At 35.7% G+C, this 17,799-nt stretch overlaps 1 protein-coding gene across 2 annotated transcripts; it reads left to right on the plus strand.

Moving 5' to 3' along the window:
• Positions 1-4,427: 4,427 nt before the first annotated feature.
• On the plus strand, positions 4,428-16,452 carry LOC116001994 (protein arginine N-methyltransferase 1.6). 2 transcript variants are annotated; one of them, XM_031241997.1, is made up of 14 exons: positions 4,428-4,806; positions 4,995-5,229; positions 5,902-6,027; positions 6,896-7,060; positions 7,145-7,263; positions 7,339-7,436; positions 7,773-8,044; positions 8,134-8,370; positions 13,106-13,179; positions 15,121-15,214; positions 15,329-15,478; positions 15,610-15,684; positions 15,783-15,879; positions 16,029-16,452. In XM_031241997.1, the coding sequence occupies exons 1-14, from the start codon at positions 4,484-4,486 to the stop codon at positions 16,181-16,183; spliced, it is 2,220 nt and encodes a 739-aa protein (XP_031097857.1). In that variant the 5' UTR covers positions 4,428-4,483; the 3' UTR covers positions 16,184-16,452. The 2 variants fall into 2 exon arrangements, with proteins under 2 accessions (XP_031097857.1, XP_031097858.1); XM_031241998.1 differs by lacking the exon at positions 6,896-7,060.
• The last annotated feature ends 1,347 nt before the right edge of the window (positions 16,453-17,799 follow it).

The raw sequence follows: 17,799 nt of genomic DNA on the forward strand, positions 1-17,799 counted from the left end.
CAACTTCCAAACCAATACCAAACCAATCGGATGAATCTACGAATCAGTGGCCAAAACCAAATCCAAACCAACCAGACGAATCCACGAACTGGTGGCCAAAACCAAATAGAGAGAACTCAGCTCTCACAATAATAATAATAGTAACCAAAAATGAGAGTTCAAAAACTCCAAGTTTCACCATCCTTTGAGACAAAACATATAATTAACCATAACCTTCAAGTCTCACGTCTGACATTTAAAACCCAAATTTCACTAATTCAATTTCATACCTTATTTCTATAACCTTTATATATATAATATCCATATACCAATATTTTCCTTTTCATAAACCATATACCAAATTATTCACACCAAAACAATATACGATTGATACACTTAATTACCGTACCAAAACATAATATACCAAATAAACAATATACCACCTACTAATACCTTATACCCATTTGCCAAACAAATATATTAAAAATATATAGATTATATCCAGTACGAAAATGATGAAATGGTTTAATACAGCAACTCACAAAGCACTATATTTTGTAGGCAATGTATATACAATTATATAAACAGAATGCAAACCAAATAAATTATATTTATTAATCATTCTCTCATACATAGTACTCACGCACAATTATATATATATATACGAACATAATTAATTCAAATATATTATTTACCTATACAATTCAATTAATATGAATTCGTGTACTGATTATCACGTCAGAATCAAACAATTATCATATAGAATACAATATTCACGAAGATGAATCACATAGAAATTATTCTAAAATATCAAAATTAGATTTTTGAAGAAAAAAGAATTTTACATAAACACATATTAAATAATTTGGTTTGGGGTAAATAAATTTTAAGTAGACATAAATCTTACCTAAGAGGCAAAATTCACACAACTTTGAATCCCTACGGTGAACATAGGATAGAACCTGATGATGACCAAGGAAGAAGACCAAAATTGAATCAAGAAGACTAGATATTGTTTTTTTTTTTTTTTTTTTTATGGTTCGGCGCTAAAGGAATTATGAGAATTGATGGGAATTGTCGGCTGATGAAGGAGACGAGATATAGAAGATAAATTATCTAGGTTCTAGGTTTTTTTTCTTTCTTTTTCCCCCAATTTTTTTTGGTTTATAAGCCGCCTGTGATGTAGGAAAACTATTATATATAAATATTAACATATATACACACATAATATAACTAGGAAACTATTATATATAAATATTAACCTATATACATACTTAACATAACCATATATGTATATATATAATAGTTTAAGAAATTAGGAATTAGTTACTCCCTCTGTCCCATTTTATCTGTCCTACTTATTATTCATTGGTCAAACCAATTCTTTCTTCTTTGTTAATTTTCTTTGATATATTTTTACTTATTTTTAAATTTAATTTTTGTGTTTAATAGTACTTTTAATGTAGGTTTTAAATATATAAATTTTGTATAATAATACTAAACATACTATTATGAAAAATTAGATTAAAAATAACTTCAGTCAAGCATTGTTAACCGAGCCAGACATATAAAATGGACGGAGAGAATATTATATTAAGAACATACTATTATGAAAAATTAGATTAAAAATAACTTCAGTCAAGCATCGTTAACCGAGCCAGACATATAAAATGGACAGAGAGAATATTATATTAAGTTTAGAAATAAAATAATAATAGACCAGTTCATAGAGTCAACAATTCCCTCTACTGAGGCTCAAACCCACTTCCATCACCTATGTGAGAGTGTTAATCAGGACACCGGGTGCCACTTGACCACAAGGTCTTTGGCTAATAATAAACCAGTATAATTATGAACCATAATAAAATAACCGGGTATTACAAATGTTTCTCAAAATTGACCTCTAGAAATCATATGCCATCATTAACTAGGATTTTCTTGAAATGTATCTTCATGATTTTGGTTTTCCTTCCTTGTTTATTAATCTTGTTTTGTTTTCAGTATGGGAGAGTATCATGGTTATTCTATGGAGTGGAGAAAAATTACCTCGATCCAGCTCAAGCGAGGGTTGAAGCAAGGGGATCCTCTTGCCCCTTACTTTTTTTTTTTTTTAAATAAAATCTTTGTAATGGAGTAGCTTTCCCACGACATTCAAGGAGGTGTTAATAATAACCGGTGGAAGCCGATCACCATTTCTCGTCGAGGAGTGGGAATCTCTCATCTCTTCTTCGCGGGTCCTAATGTTCTTTGGCGACGCCTCCACCCAACAAACTCAAATGATTATGGACTGCCTAAGAGCTTTCCTGGCTACTTTAGGTTTGAATATCAATCTCCACAAATCTAGTATTTGTTATTCTCCTAACAGTGTTAGCATGTTAAAGAAACAAATTAGCAAGTTTGGGGGATCCTAATCATTGAGAGTATGGGAAAATATCTTGGGATGCCCATTCCTCAAAAAAGGGTTTCCAAAGCCACCTTCAACTACATCTTAGATAGCATGAGGAAAAGACTATATAATTAAAAAAAAATTTGAAGAGGACTATCTAATTAAAAATTAAAAAAACCTCTCTTTGGCTGGAAGGTGTGTTTTAGTCCAATCCACTCTCTTGACTATGCCAACCTATTTCATGCAAGCTATGGCTCTTCTTTTGAGTACTTGTAGGGATACTGACACAATTTGTCGTGACTTTCTTTTGGGAGACACAAAAGAAAAGAAAAAGATCCATCTGGTGAACGGGGATGAAGTCTGCATTCCCCGAGACAGAGGGGGGGGGGGGGTAAGGGATCCAGAAAGCCAAAAATATTAACCAAGCTTTCCTTGCCAAGTTGTCCTCTCAGATGATCACTTACCCTAATAAAATTTAGGTCAGGCTATGAGACAAAAACATTTTAGAAATAGGAACCTTTTCACGATTGAGTGTTAGAGAAACGCGTCCTAGGTCTGGAAAAGCATTGCAAAGGGTAGATCCACGATCAAGCTTCTTGGTAGCTAGAGGGTTGGTAATGAGAAATTTTTAAATCTTCAGTTAGATTGATGGGTAATGAGAAATCTTTATCCTCCAGGCCCATTGGCTTAGACATGGACATTAACATCCCGAATGAGCTTGCAAGTATGTGAGGTGAGTAATGTGATCTTGGAGGATAAAGCATATGACATTTCCAAGCTTCAGAAAATTTTCCTAGACCGGCGAAATTGATGAAATAAGAGGTATCTCCATCCTTGGTAGCGACCTGGCTACAAACAGGTTGACTTGGGCGTTTTGCCCATCAAGTAAGTTTACGGTTTCCTTGGCTTATTGTGCCATTACAGGTGGTAGGGGTAATAGGGAAGACCTTGGATGGATTTGGAAGCTCCAGAATATCGAAAGAATCAAATCCTTCATTTGGCTGATTATGAAAGGGAGACTCCTCACCAACTGAGAGCGATGGAGACAGAACCTAGCAGAGAGAAGTGAGTGCTCAAGGTTCCACCAGGAAGAGAATCCCTCTAGCATCTATTTATAATTGTTATTTTGCTAAACAATGTTCTTCTAGATGCCTTAGCCTTGTTTATTTTCAATAGAGCCTTGTGGGAAACATAGCGTCCTGCATTAAGATCAACTGCTTACCCACGTATTGTTTGCGGGATCGAACCAATTGGAACTCTAAATTCCCTTACATGCTTTGGAACATTTGGAAAGCGCACAATGATTTGGTGTTCAATGGAAAATTTAAACCAGCGGCTGAGGTGGTGAAGATGATGACCGGATTGGCGAAGGAGGCATGCATGCTTCTTAGGAACACTAGTGTGGTGGTGGGAGGTAATATTCGTTGGGTGGGTTGGACCCGCCCAAGGGAGGTTGGGTCAAATTGAACACTGACGAGGCAAGGAAAGCTAATTCTTGTCTGTCTGCCTAGTGCGGGAGGATTTGTCAGAAATCATAATGGCAATTGGGTCATGGGTTTCATTGACAAAATTGGGCTAACTATGAGCTTTCGAGTTGAACTTTGAGGCCTCAAGGAGGGTCTTCGTCTCCTGCATGAGAGAGGCGTCAATACAATCATCATTATAAAGGATCCCAAGGCCCGACATTGGGTGCATGAACTCAGATCTATATGACATGGCAGAAAATGAACCCCTTTTTAGTGAATGCAGACGGCTTGTTAGGCGCTTGGAGAGGGTGAGATTCCAACACATGCTTCATGAATGAAATACATGTGCAAATCTATTGGCTAATTTGGGACAAGCCCCGAGATAGAGTACGACGATTCTAGAAGACCCTTCGATTGTCATTGACTCGCTTGTCCGAGAAGACGCTAGTGGGGTGATGACTTGAAGAATCACCTAGGCAGGACCATCACTCCTGCCACATAAGCAAAAAAAAAAAAAGAAAAATTCTAATTATATTCAAGATATAGGAATGACATTTGACTCAATTGCACATTTGCACTATATGCAGAACGGAAGAGGCTTAGTGAGTGGTGACATTATTATTGAGGACTGTAGTCCCCGTCTCTGCCCTCAATGCTTTCCCTCTTCTGCAAAACCCTAAACCCCACATTTCCCCTTCGCGTCACTTCTTCTCACTCCTCCCTCCCTCGGTCTACCCGCACTATCGTACGAAACATGAGCTCCGGGTCCCGAATGTTCCAGCTCAAACTCGACCCGTTAACCGGAAACTCCGAATGGGTCGTCATCGAGGAGAGCGACACTCCAGAGCAAACTCCAACTCCTCTTCTTGCCACAACGTCGTACCTCGATATGCTCAACGACTCTCCCAGAAACAGAGCATTCCGTGAAGCCATTGACAAGACTGTAACTAAACCTTGCCATGTTCTTGATATTGGGTACCCGTCAATTCTTCATGAATTCCCTTTTTTAAAATCTTCTTCTGATTTAGTTTCCTGAAAAGAAAAATGGGTTCAAACTCAGATGCCCCGTTATAAACTGCTTCGTATACAGTAATAGGCTCTTATGAGTAGAAAAATGGGATTTATTATGTTGTGTGGTTTATAGTGTGAAATTTAATCTGCAGTGCTGGAACTGGATTATTGTCAATGATGGCTGCCCGAGCAATGGGTCCTGCTGATTCAGCGTCTAACTCTGATTCCAAGGGGATGGTTACAGCTTGTGAATCGTACCTTCCTATGGTGAAATTGATGCGGAAAGTTTTGAGGGCAAATGGCATAGAAAGGGGAATTCGCATCATTAATAAGAGGTCAGATGAATTAGAAGTTGGCAGGGATATAGCATCTCGAGCAGATGTTCTTGTGAGTTCAGTGTCTTGAGATGTTTTATAGTTTTTCAGGTGTGAAATATTGATGCCTATAGATTCTAGGAAAGCTAGTTTATTGACAGTACCGGAATTTTTCTGTCTTCATATTTATAGTTGGGATAGAAGCAGGAGAGTATGCTTTCTATATCCAGTCAGATGAATCCATGTTTCTACTTATGTGATGCTGTATCTAGTTCTCCTCTCAGATTATACTTTTTAACTAGAATACTAGATTATATTTGTTCAGGTCCAAAATTCTCGAAAATTCTTGATGAAACCAGTAGATGAAAATTCCAGCATTGTCAAGCCATGCGATATATCCTTATAGTGAAAATTCAATTATCAATTCCAAGATTTCTTATGGATTCATACATCCTGGATCTAACACTTAAATAACACGGTATGTTATAGTCCCATAGCCAATTCCTATCCTATCTACCTCATGCCTCTTTCTTTTGGCCTCCAAATAATAAGATGCTGCTTGCCTTTGGAACCCCAAAAGTATGCTTATTTTCTTGATCAGTACAGAATAGACCAGGAGAATACTGTTTCTGAAATGCCTAGTCAAAATCGATAAACTACTTTATTTTCTTGACAGGTACAGAATAAACTGAGTATACTGTTTCCAAAATGCATACTGAAAAACTTATAAACTACTTTAATGCAGGTTAGTGAAATACTTGACTCAGAGCTATTAGGTGAAGGACTGATACCAACCTTGCAGCATGCCCATGACAATCTATTGGTGGAAAGTCCAAAAACAGTGCCTTACCGAGCAACGATATTTGGTCAGGTATTGACCAAAATTAGTTTTTATTTTTGAAGATTGTGCATTGTTGCTAAAATAGTAAATATGGTAACTTAGGATTTATGTCCATAATTTTAGGAATCAATATTTTTCCCTTACCTTATTTAGGGATCCTCTCATGTATATATAGAACTTCCTTTTATCTTGTGAAATACAAAAAATATCTTTTCCAATCCTATGTTTACATGGCATCAAGAGCCAAAGACCTAGGGTTTACATGGTGTCGTATACATTTCCTTTTGATGTAATTGAACATATTGAACTTTATCAATGTTCTCAGAGAACATTGTCATATACATACTGATTCTTTCTCCCAAGTGAAATTTGCCACCATTCATGCATGCAAAACTACAACTCATTATCCCTTTACTAATTAAAAAAACACCTACGCTTTTTTAATGAATGTGAAACAAACTCAAGAAGGTTGTATACTCAATGAGGAATGGTGTAGTAGTAAATGGTTTGAAATGCTGTTGCCTTTTGGCAACTTAAAAGTACTGTATATAAGCTTTTACTATCTTGCCCACTGCTTCAACAACCATTACGTTGGAAGTTTTAAATGGTATTGTGTGTAACGTGAATGAGTTTCCCATATATATACAATTTCAAATCACAACTGACATTCTATTTTTCATTTTTAGTTCGCTGTCTTATAATATTTTGTTCAATGCTATGCTATGCTACAACCCTTAAAATTTATCTATGGTACCAGATCTTCCATTATATAGTCAACACTTTGGCTTTATCAGACTGATGTACCACACTTCATATGCCTTCATCCTTCCACTTAGGTTCAAAGTTCCCTTTTTGGTGATAAATTGAATTTCATTTCTCTGCCATCTTTGCCTTTCAGCTGGTTGAAAGCAAAGACTTGTGGAAGATGCATGATTTATTTAATAATGAAGAAAAGGCATTAGATACAATTCATCTTGTTCCAAAGGGCATGGATACAATAATATGTGTCAAACATCAACAATTTCCCATGCATTGTGATGCAATCAGTGAGGGAATTAAACTGGTATTTATTATCTAAATCTTTGCAAAAATTATACTCATTGGTTAGCTTCTTTAACAGTCCTACTCAGATTTAAATTTCCTACAGCTTTCAGAACCCTTCAAAATTTTTGATTTTGACTTTTGGAAAAGGCCAGACAGTTCTAGGGAAACTGAGTTGCTTATAAAGGCAACTAAAGGTGGCATTGCCCATGCTATCATCTCATGGTATTTAAGTTGGATACTTTAATCTTATTGTGAATACTTTTTCATTGATCTTATACTGGTTCTTTGGCATTTCAGGTGGTTGCTTCAACTTGATAGAGAAGGGACGGTTTTTTATTCAACTGGTCCAAAGTGGATACATTGTCCTTCAGATGTAAAGGATCCATCCCTATCTTGTAAGAGGAAGCAACCTTTGATATTTATTGTATTCACAAAGCTAATGACCCTCTTCACTCTACCACTCTTTAACCTTGTGATAATAAACTAGAGGGTTGAAACTTATATATAACATGAATGAAGTTTGAAACTTCGATAAGATGTATGAATATGAAATGCTTACCATTTTTGAGTTTGAAACACAGCTAGCAGATTCCCATCTCTCCTAACATATAGCTTTCCATTGGTTTAGGATTGGTAGATTCTGTACTAGATGTTTTTTTTTTTTTTTAAATGCAAATTTATTATGAGTGTATTGCTCATTAAATTTTATTTGTATATATGTGGCATTTTAGGTTCTGAAGCGTGGTGTGATCATTGGAAACAATGTGTTTGGTTCATTCCAAACATAGGTTTATCTGTACGCAAGGATGAATATCTCCATTTACATGCCGTTCATACCGATGTTAGCCTCTCTTATGTAGTCAAGACTCAATCTCAAAATATGGAAGTTAGACAATACAAACTCAGTGCTCAAGATTGTCAACTCTTTTTATCACCAGAAAGAATTGCAATATATGGGGACAACAATTGGAGATGTTCAATGCTAAAAGCAATTAAAAATGCCGTAAGATCCCCCCTCACCCTCCACTGCTTGGATTTCCATACTGGCTTTGATTTCCTTGGTTTAGTTGACACCTCTTGTTTTCCTTATAGCTAAAGCAGAAGGCATCTCCTTTGTGCATTGTTGCTGATGATAGCATCTTTCTGACAATAGCTGTTGGTCATCTTGCTAGAGCGTCAAATGTGATATCCTTATTTCCTGGTCTGCAAGATAAAGGTGAACAGTATCTGCAAGCTGTTGCTGCTTCAAATGACTATTCAATGGATTGCGTTAAAGTTCTAAAAAAGAGAAACTCTGCATTGACCATGCAAGATACACATCATAGGAAGGTGAAGAAAATTTGAAATTCTTACTTATGATGATGGTGTGATTACATCAATATATATATACAACCTACTCTAATAAAGGAAAGAACTAATTAGCTTAATTCTTCCCTTAAACAATGGTAATTGAAAATCAAGAAGATGATTTTTAGGAGATACTGAAATCACCCTCAATCTCTCCATTATTCCTAAAATAATTTCCTAAAATAAATTCCCTAAAATCTTTTAGATTTCCAAGATCTTTAACCTCAAATTCTTTTGACAAACACTTCTTCAAATTTTGTAATTCTTCCACATCATTCCCATATAGAATAATATCATCGACATAGACTATCACTATTGCAATTTTTCCTGTATGAGATTTCTTAATAGACAGAGTATGATCAGACTGACCTTGTTTATAGCCAAGCTTCAAAATCACCTTTGTGAACCTATCAAACTAGGCTCGAGGGGATTGTTTAAGGCCGTACAAGGACTTCTTGAGTTTGCAAACTTGATTCTTTGCCATACTTTCTTTGAAACCAGGTGGTATTTCCATGTAGACTTCCTCTTCAAGGTCACCATTTAGAAAAGCATTTTTTATGTCCAACTGTTGCAAGTACCAATCTTGGTTGACAGCTAATGAGAGAAGAATTCTGATAGTGTTAAGCTTTGCAACAGGAGCAAAAGTTTCTTGGTAATCTATCCCATAGGATTGTGTAAATCATCTAGCCACCAACCAAGCCTTGAATCTCTCAATTGATCCATTTGCTTTATACTTTATGGTGAAAATCCACTTGCACCCCATTGGCCTTTTCCCAATTGGCAAATCAATAATAATCTATGTTCCATTCTTCTCAAGTGCATCAATCTCATCTTGTACTGCTTTCTTCCATTCTGGATTCTGTAATGCCTCTTGAATTGTGTTGGGAATCTGAATATCATCAAGAGAAGTAACAAATGCTTTGTAAGATGGTGACAACCCTACATAAGTAACACAATTCCCAATTGGATGACTCATACATCTCCTAACACCCTTCCTCAATGCAATTGGCATGTTAGAGTCATCTATAATAGGACTGGGTAATTCTCCTCCCCTATCCAAACCCGTGTTCTCCTTAAGAGGACTTGAAGTTGAGTCAATGCCTTGGCCACATGTTGGCTGTGTGATTCGTGCTCTAACTCCTGTCTTTTCTTCTTCCTAGTGTAAACTTGAAAATTATCATTAGCAAGTTGTGGAGCCACAGAAGTAATGGGTACGGGAGACTGAATAGGTACCAGAGAAGATACAGGAGATTGAATAGGGACCGAAGAAGAGACATCTAGTTGTATGGAGGACTAGATACGCACCACAGAAGAAACATCAAGTGTGGGCAAGTCTTATGTAGAATCAATAACCACAGGTTGATAAGGCATGGGTTGAGAAGAATTTAGTGACTTTGAATGGACAAAGGGTACATACTCTAGAAAGGACTCCCAAATTTGATGTTCATTAATGCTCTCCCCCTGAACATGAGATTTGGGATAGAATGATATATGTTCATAGAAAGAGTCATCCATAGTGATGTAAAACTTTTTGGTGGTTGGAGAATAACACTTGTATCCTTTTTGTGTTGGGGAATATCCTAGAAAAATACACTTATTGGCTCTAGGATCAAATTTCCTACGGTGTTGGGGATACACATGAACAAATGCGAATACCTTGAGTGGTAAATTAGATGAGATTGCATATATGAGGAAAACATTGCACGAGAAGTTGACATGGGCTTTTAAAATTAAGGACTCTAGATGGCATACGGTTAATGAGATAAGTGGTTGTGAGAATGGCTTCCCCCTAGAAATAATTAGGAACATGAGAAGAAAACATAAGGGCACCAGGCAACTTCCAAGAGATGTCTATTCTTCCGTTCAGCCTCCCCATTTTGTTGGGGGGTGTTAACGCAAGAGCTTATATGGATAATCCCATGACTTTGTATATCAGTATTAAGACTATTACTGAAGTATTCTCTAGCATTGTCTGACTTGAGTATCTAAATCTTAGAGTTATATAGGTTTTGGACTATCAGATTAAAGGTTTGAAAATTTTTCCCAACCTTTGATTTGTCTCATAAGAAAAACCCAAGTTACCTATGTATGATCATCAACAAATGTCACAAACTACCGAGTGCCAGAAACATTTTTTATCCATGAGGGACCCCACACATTACTATGAATCAATGAAAAAGCAGTGGAAGGTTTGTATGGAATTTGAGGACAAACATTTTGAGTATGCTTAGCAATTTGACAAATTTCACAATGAAGAGATGCTGGAGTTTTATTGATAAATAGTTTTGGAAACAATTTAGCGAGGTACACAAAGCTAGGATGACCAAGACGATAGTGTAACAATATGATTTCACTATCTTTATTGATATTGGAATTGGACACAGGAAAAGATTCTAACATACTCTGAGATTGGGCATAATTTGCTTGAGAAACTTCATTTGAGGATCGACAACATGAGAAGAGATAGAGCCCGGAGCACAGTTCAACATTACCTATCATCTTTCCCGATTTCAAGTCCTGAAAAACACACAAGTTTAGAGAAAATTTAGTAATACATTGAAGATCACAAGCCAATTTGCTAATGGACAAAAGATTACAATCCAAGTCTGGAACATGTAGGGCAGAGTCGAGATGTAACTCTTTAGTAAGTTGAACGAAACCTGTCCCGACAATTTTTGAACTTGAACCATCAACAGTACGGACAAATGATTGACCACTGCTTGGCTTGTAATTTTGGAGAAGAGTAGCATCTCCTGTCGTGTGATCAGAAACACTTTGTCAACTATCCACGGCCTCATTCCTCCTTTGCTAACAATGAGGGTTGTATGTGGATCTATTTGAGCAACCATACCAGTCCCAGTAACGCTACCATTGCCAACATGACTGAATAGTTTTTGCAGCAAATTCATCCGCTCTTTATTAAATGGGCTAGGCTCAAGAACATGAGCATTATCAACGTTGGAAACCACATGTGCTTTGTTGTCTCTATCAAACTGTGGCTTTGGTTTCCAGTCAGCATGTTTACTATGGAGCTTCTAACAAGTCTCTTTGTAATGGCCCAATTTCTTATAATACTCACACCAAGGTCTTTCTCGTTTCTGACAATCACCACCATTATTGTTTGATGAACGGACAACAAGAGCAGAAGAATCCAATGTTGAGGCAGGTTGTTCTTTAGATCCCATCATCACTTTCTTTCTACTTTCTTCACACCTAACCTCTAAAAAAGCTTCCCTGAGACTAGGGAGTGGTTTAGTCCTCATGATTCGACCCCGAACATCATCTAACTCCCCGTTAAGCCCTAAGAGAAATTTAAACGGTTTCTTTTGTTCCATAATCTGCCTATATTTTGTTGCATCAAGTTGTTGCCAATACCGTGTGAGAGTATTGTAATATTGAGTAACAGATTGCTCTCCTTGGCGGAAATCATATAGTGTTGATTCAATTCGAAACAGCTCTGAAGTATTTTCAGAGCTAGAGTAAGTCTCTTTGGCTGCATCCCATATTTCTTGTGCAGTCTCAAATAGCAAAAAATTTTCACCTATGTCATTGTTCATGAAGTTGATAAGCAATGACATGATCATACTATTTTCAATCTTCTACTCCCTGAAACTTGGTTCTGTAGTCTCTGGTTTGGCTGCTGTTCCTGCGAGATAGTCATCCTTTCCTTTACACAAATGAACAACACAAATTGTGACCACTGCAAATAGTTTTGGCCATTCAATTTGTGTCCTGTGATGAGAATAGGAGAGGAATCATTGCCATTGAGGCTTGTAGTTTCTGAATTGCCTCCTGCTTCTGTTGTAGTGATCTTGGAAGTTTGTGATGAGGCCATTCCGTATTTTTTCATGGCTTGAGAATTGAGAAAAGAAAGCCAAGAAAAATTGGCCTAAATATACTAAGGTACCATGAAGAAAATCTGAAATTCTTACTTACGATAATAGTGTGATTACAGCAGCATATATACAACCTACTCTAATAAAGGAAAGAACTAATTAGCTTAATTCTTCCCTTAAACAGTTGTAACTGAAAATCAAGAAGATGATTTTTAGGAGATATTGAAATCACCAACAATCTCTCCATTATTCCTAAAACATTTTCCTAAAATAAATTCCTTAACTTTGACTCTCTACTATTCAACAGAAGGTAAAGAATGCAACCTTTGTACATATATTACATGGAATTGGGTTTGGATGTCAGGTAAGGGAATGAATCAAATTGTCAAATTTGTCAAAAATCTGAATGGAAGGATCCCTGATATTTGGACACAATGAAAGTACATATACAAGCAAGGGGCATATGCTCAACGAATTTGTAAACAGAACTTTTCAAATAGATTACAGAGTTAACAAAATACACACAAGTTTTGTATAACTATAAGCCTATAAGCAATTCACTACAAACGTGCTTGTAGTTTCATACCAAGGAAACTCTCATAACAAACTTGAAAATTGTGGTAGCACCATGGTAAAACTTGACCAAGAAGTCCACTTCTTTTTAATTTTGGACTTGCTAAGCCCTTGGTTGAGCTTTTGTTTGTCTTTTCCTTCAAAATATCCGAAAGCACCTGAAAGGGATCCAACAGGGGTTCCAGATCCACACCTTGTTTGGTCCTTTTGATACAGGTGGCCATAGGTATATATTCCACTAAGGTTGATATATACAATCAGTTGCATACAACCATTTAAGGATTTTGTATTATATTGTTCTTCTGCAGGTTGACTTGTTGATTGCAGAACCTTTCTATTATGGAAGTGATAGTGTGCTTCCTTGGCAAAATTTGCGGTTTTGGTAAATGATCTGTCACACACATGCATGCTTGTGTTTTTACTAGAAAACATAGGACTTTTATTGCCTTGGTAGAGTTGGCCCACTAGAAATAGCACCTAGGGGGAATATTTATGCATTATAATATTTCTATAGACTCAAATTTGGTTAGGAAATGAGGCTTCATAGAGACTGTATGACTATGTCCAGAATGCCTTTTCAGAGAAGAGTTTCTTTTAATATTTTTTTTCTATAATTTAATGGTTAAAGGTTTTGACTTTATCATATTTTGTAATAGTACATCCGGGATTCTCTATGACTTCTAGTGGTTTCTAATTATTGTTCCTTCCCTTGTTTGGGATTTTTCTTCCTCTTGTTCATGCACAACTCTTTTTTTTTTTTTTGATTGTTAGGAAAATAACTTAGTGACCGTTACATATTTGAAAATAATTCTCAATTGAACCGTCAACCATTCTGATACCACTTGTTAAGAATATTAACAAGCACTTAGGTCAAACGAGTAATCGAAGAATTGAGAACTATATAAATAGAAGTAGAAATTGCTATTTTGGGAAAAGATATTATAAGAAGAGATTTTAAAGGAGATGCTACGCAAGTGATGTAAGAAGAATTCTGAATTGGTGATAATTATAAAGCAATACAAAAGCCTTATTTATACACAGAATAGAGAAAAACTGCATGACATGTGGTTAAAGAAAATATGCTACACACTAATTAGGACATGGAGAAATTAAAAGGGTACCACGTGGAGAATAATGTATGCGTGGAGAAAAGACATGGTCTAATGAGTGGAATCCAATTACTAAGGATTTGAGCCACATTATTTGTTCTAACAATCTCTACCTTGGATCAAATCCAACAAAAGTTCCTTATTCTAGTACTGTTGGTAGTGTGTATGCTATGGTATGCACTAGGCTTGATTTAGGTTATGTTGTTAGTGTTGTGAGTTGATATATGGATAACCTTGGTAAGGAACATTAGAACGCGGTAAAGTGGGTTTTGCGCTACTCTAAGGGTATTTCTTTGGGCTTTGTTTTTTTATTTGAATTCTTCTATGTCTACTGATATAATGGGCTTTGTAGATTCTAATTATAGTGATGATCTTGGCAACGGGTTTGGTTATGGAGCTTGGCGTTTCACAGGGACAAACTATTGTGTTCCTCACATAGTCAAAGTGCTATCCATCTCACCAAGAATGGTACATATTATGTCAAAACCAAACATATCGATATTAGATACCATTTTATTTGAGATGCCGTAGTTGCTGGAGATATTGTAGTTAAGAAGGTTCATACATTGGAGAATCAGAAAACATGCTCACCAAGCCTTTACCTATTGCTAGGTTCAAGCAATGCTTGAATTTAGATTTGATTCAAGGTGGAGCTTGTTGGAACAAATGATTTGTGGCTCAAATCCTTAGTAGTTGGATTCCACTACTCAGACTCCATGCATGCATTATTCTCCACGTGGTGCCCATTTAATTTCTCTATGTCCTAATTAGTTTGTATATTTTTTCCTAACCACATGTCATGGGTTTCTCTCTCTTTCTTTTTTTTTTTTTTTTTTTTTTGTGTGTATAAATAGAGTATTTGTATTGCTTTGTGATCATCATCAATTGATTACATCAATTTAAAATTCTTATTACATCACTTGTGTAGCATTTCCTTAACAATCTCCTTTTGTAATATATTTTCCCAAAATAGCAATTTCTACTTGTCATTTTAATTTTTTTTTTCATATTATTTAAACTTCTATTTATATAGTTCTCAATCTTTCGATAACTCGCTTCCACGTAGTGCTTGTAAATATTCCTAACATGATCTCTACCCAGTCCAAATGACCAAATGAGGAGCTTAGGTTATCATTATGCTATGGGAAGTTGCCGCATAAGATTTGTCTGTTCTCTAAGAGTCTTAGTTGTTCCTCATCTTGATTTGTTCATAGGAAGGAAAGAACTACAATGGACAACATATTGTCAAAAGATGTGGTGATAATGCCTTGTAAAGGGCTCTTGAAGGCTTGTGCAATGTCCCTTCCTGTAAGTTTATGTAGCGGGTATTTGGATTCCTTTCTGCAATGTTACTAGAAAAGATTTATACCATGTAAGATCTTTGTGTACTTTTGCAATGGACGTGCAAATCTTTTGGGATAGGATCTTTGGAGAAGTCGACGATGCCTGAAAGACATTGAAGGTTTTGATCATTCAGTTGTCAATTCCACTTTAGGAGCATGTGGAGATTTACCTGCAGGGGAACAAAGTCCTTGTCTGCCCTTTTTTATCTGGCAATGTGGGGAGACTAAGGTATGCTTTATGTAATATCCTTACGAAGAATCATGCAGAAATTTGTATTATAAATATTAATATTCCCTGAGTCCTCTTTTGTATGCTACAATTTTTATTTAAGTTGATTGGAGGAATCAAAATCATTGCAGAAACTGAGTGAAATAATTACAATTATGGAATTCAATTTCCAAGAACTAATGTGCCCATGCTCAGAAGAAGCTCAGGTATGATCTTCTTGCAGCATGTTTGACATAATTGTTTATTTTTCTCAGAAATTTTTTTAGCAGCCAGAATCTAAAAGAGTTGAAAATACAATTTTCAGTTTGAATTTACCGAGTCAGGAATATGCCATGGACTAGTGTTCTGGATTGATTGGGTAATGGATGCAGGAGAGTCCACTGTCATATCGACGGGGCCAGGTATGGGTTTTGATTTTGTATAACATCATGGGCTGACTCAATCTAAAACTCAGATGGTTTCCTCTTCCATGAAATCACTTGTTATATTACATTTGTGGTGATCTCATGACATAGCTGCAGTGTCTTGACCAAACTGTTATATGATTTAGAACAACGATATTGGAAGCAAGGTGTGAAGCTTTTAGAGAAGCCTGTGACCGTGCAGGAGCGGGGATCTATCTCCAACTTTTGTCGTTCAACAAAACTTAAAGTGTCTTTCGATCCCTCAGTAGCTGACCTTAGTGTGGAGATTGCTTTTGTATGAACTCAATTGCTGTGTCGGTCTATTTTCCTTCAATTCCTTCATGCAATCCCAAGATTCATGTAAATCTTGTTAAACCGGTTTGCATTTGCCATTGCCTAATTTCGAGGTTTTGGGTAAGATGTGCTATGAAAACTGCTACAACTGAGGTTTAGCCAGAGTAAGAACTGCTAAAACTTCAGAGGTCTACATATATTTATGACTAGTGTAGACAAATGTAAACTGTGTTTACTTCCAACTCCGTTTTCTTTTTCTCAGCTTTTCATTTTTTATTTTTGAAGTGCAGTTTGATAAGGAAAATACTACTTGGACTCCTAAGTTATTATTATTATTATTTTTTAAAGCAAAAACGAAGAAACTGTATTAATAATGATCAGAGTCAAGAACATGAGAGAAAAACAAGAGATGGACTGCGAAACAGTCCATACAATCTGACAAGGAAAGGGCATTCCTAGCTAGAATGTGGGTTGCCCTATTTGCAGATCGTTTAGCAAATTAAAAACTAAGATTAGAAAAATCCCTAGTTAACACCTTAATGTCATTAACCAGGAAGTCAAGAGAAGACGTGAGATGACTGTTTTGTAAGCAATTAGATTCTTCTAAGTTATACTTCCTACTTTTACGCCCTTACTTTTACTCCTTCATATAAAAGTTTGATGTTGACACTTTTTTTAGAACTCATATAATGAAAATAACATATCATATCTTGTCATGGTAAAAAATAAAAGTGATGGAGTATAAAATGGGAGTAGAAGTCGTTTGATAACGACTAGTCTGGACATTATTTTTGGGACAGAAATAGTAATATATAAAATAATCTTTGAAATAAAAAGCCAATTGCATGCATGTGGTACGTTTCGAGAACATACCTATTCCAGTGTCTTCATCCTATGGGATAGGGTCAACGTTATCTATGCACCGCAAGCATTTTGCCAAATCCCATATGTTTTATTGAATGTTTGGTTTGAGGATAACATTTTTGAAAATAATTTCGTTTCATTGCTTTTTAACACTATTTATTTTTTAAAATATTATTATACAATGTGAATAACAACAAAAAGTTGTGTGACAAATTATTTTTTATTTTTTATTTATTGTGATGTGACTTTACTAACCTATATATGTGTCTACACAGAGAATTTACAGATGTGTAGGTGTCATATGTAAATGTATTTTAGTTGTGTATTCAATTAAGACTTTTAAAGATTGGTATGAATTTTAAAAGTTTGAAGGTATTAAATTTAAACTTTAGGGAATATTTAAAAGTCAAACAATATTCTACTTGTTGTGATTTAGGGTCGTTATTGATATTCGATTAAGTTCGCCACACAATCGTAATATTATCTCAGGTAAGATATTGTAATAAGATCACTATTAATAATGAAAATAATATGTAAAGACATAAAGAAAAATTCAATACGGGGAAATCACTTTCTCATTCGTTACTGATCAAGCATTTACAATATTTATGCATTTCTAATTCTTAATCCTTAGGGATGTAACTAACTACTCAAAATAGAAAGTAATGGCCATCCACACAAATAATTACAACATTCGCCCTTGGACATTATCTTTCCATAATCATGCCTCATTAAAAACCTTGCTAAAAAAACCCTGTG

The sequence above is a fragment of the Ipomoea triloba genome, chromosome 13 (assembly GCF_003576645.1).
Source record: "Ipomoea triloba cultivar NCNSP0323 chromosome 13, ASM357664v1".
NCBI classification, from domain to species: Eukaryota; Viridiplantae; Streptophyta; class Magnoliopsida; order Solanales; family Convolvulaceae; genus Ipomoea; species Ipomoea triloba.

Bases quoted from the DNA above. Each gene is read 5' to 3' on its own strand.
- LOC116001994 (XM_031241997.1), top strand. From the start codon at position 4,484: ATGCTTTCCCTCTTCTGCAAAACCCTAAACCCCACATTTCCCCTTCGC. The intron at 8,045-8,133 runs GTAAGATCCCCC...TTTTCCTTATAG, and splicing joins TAAAAGCAATTAAAAATGCC to CTAAAGCAGAAGGCATCTCC. The intron at 13,180-15,120 runs GTAAATGATCTG...ATTTGTTCATAG, and splicing joins TGGCAAAATTTGCGGTTTTG to GAAGGAAAGAACTACAATGG.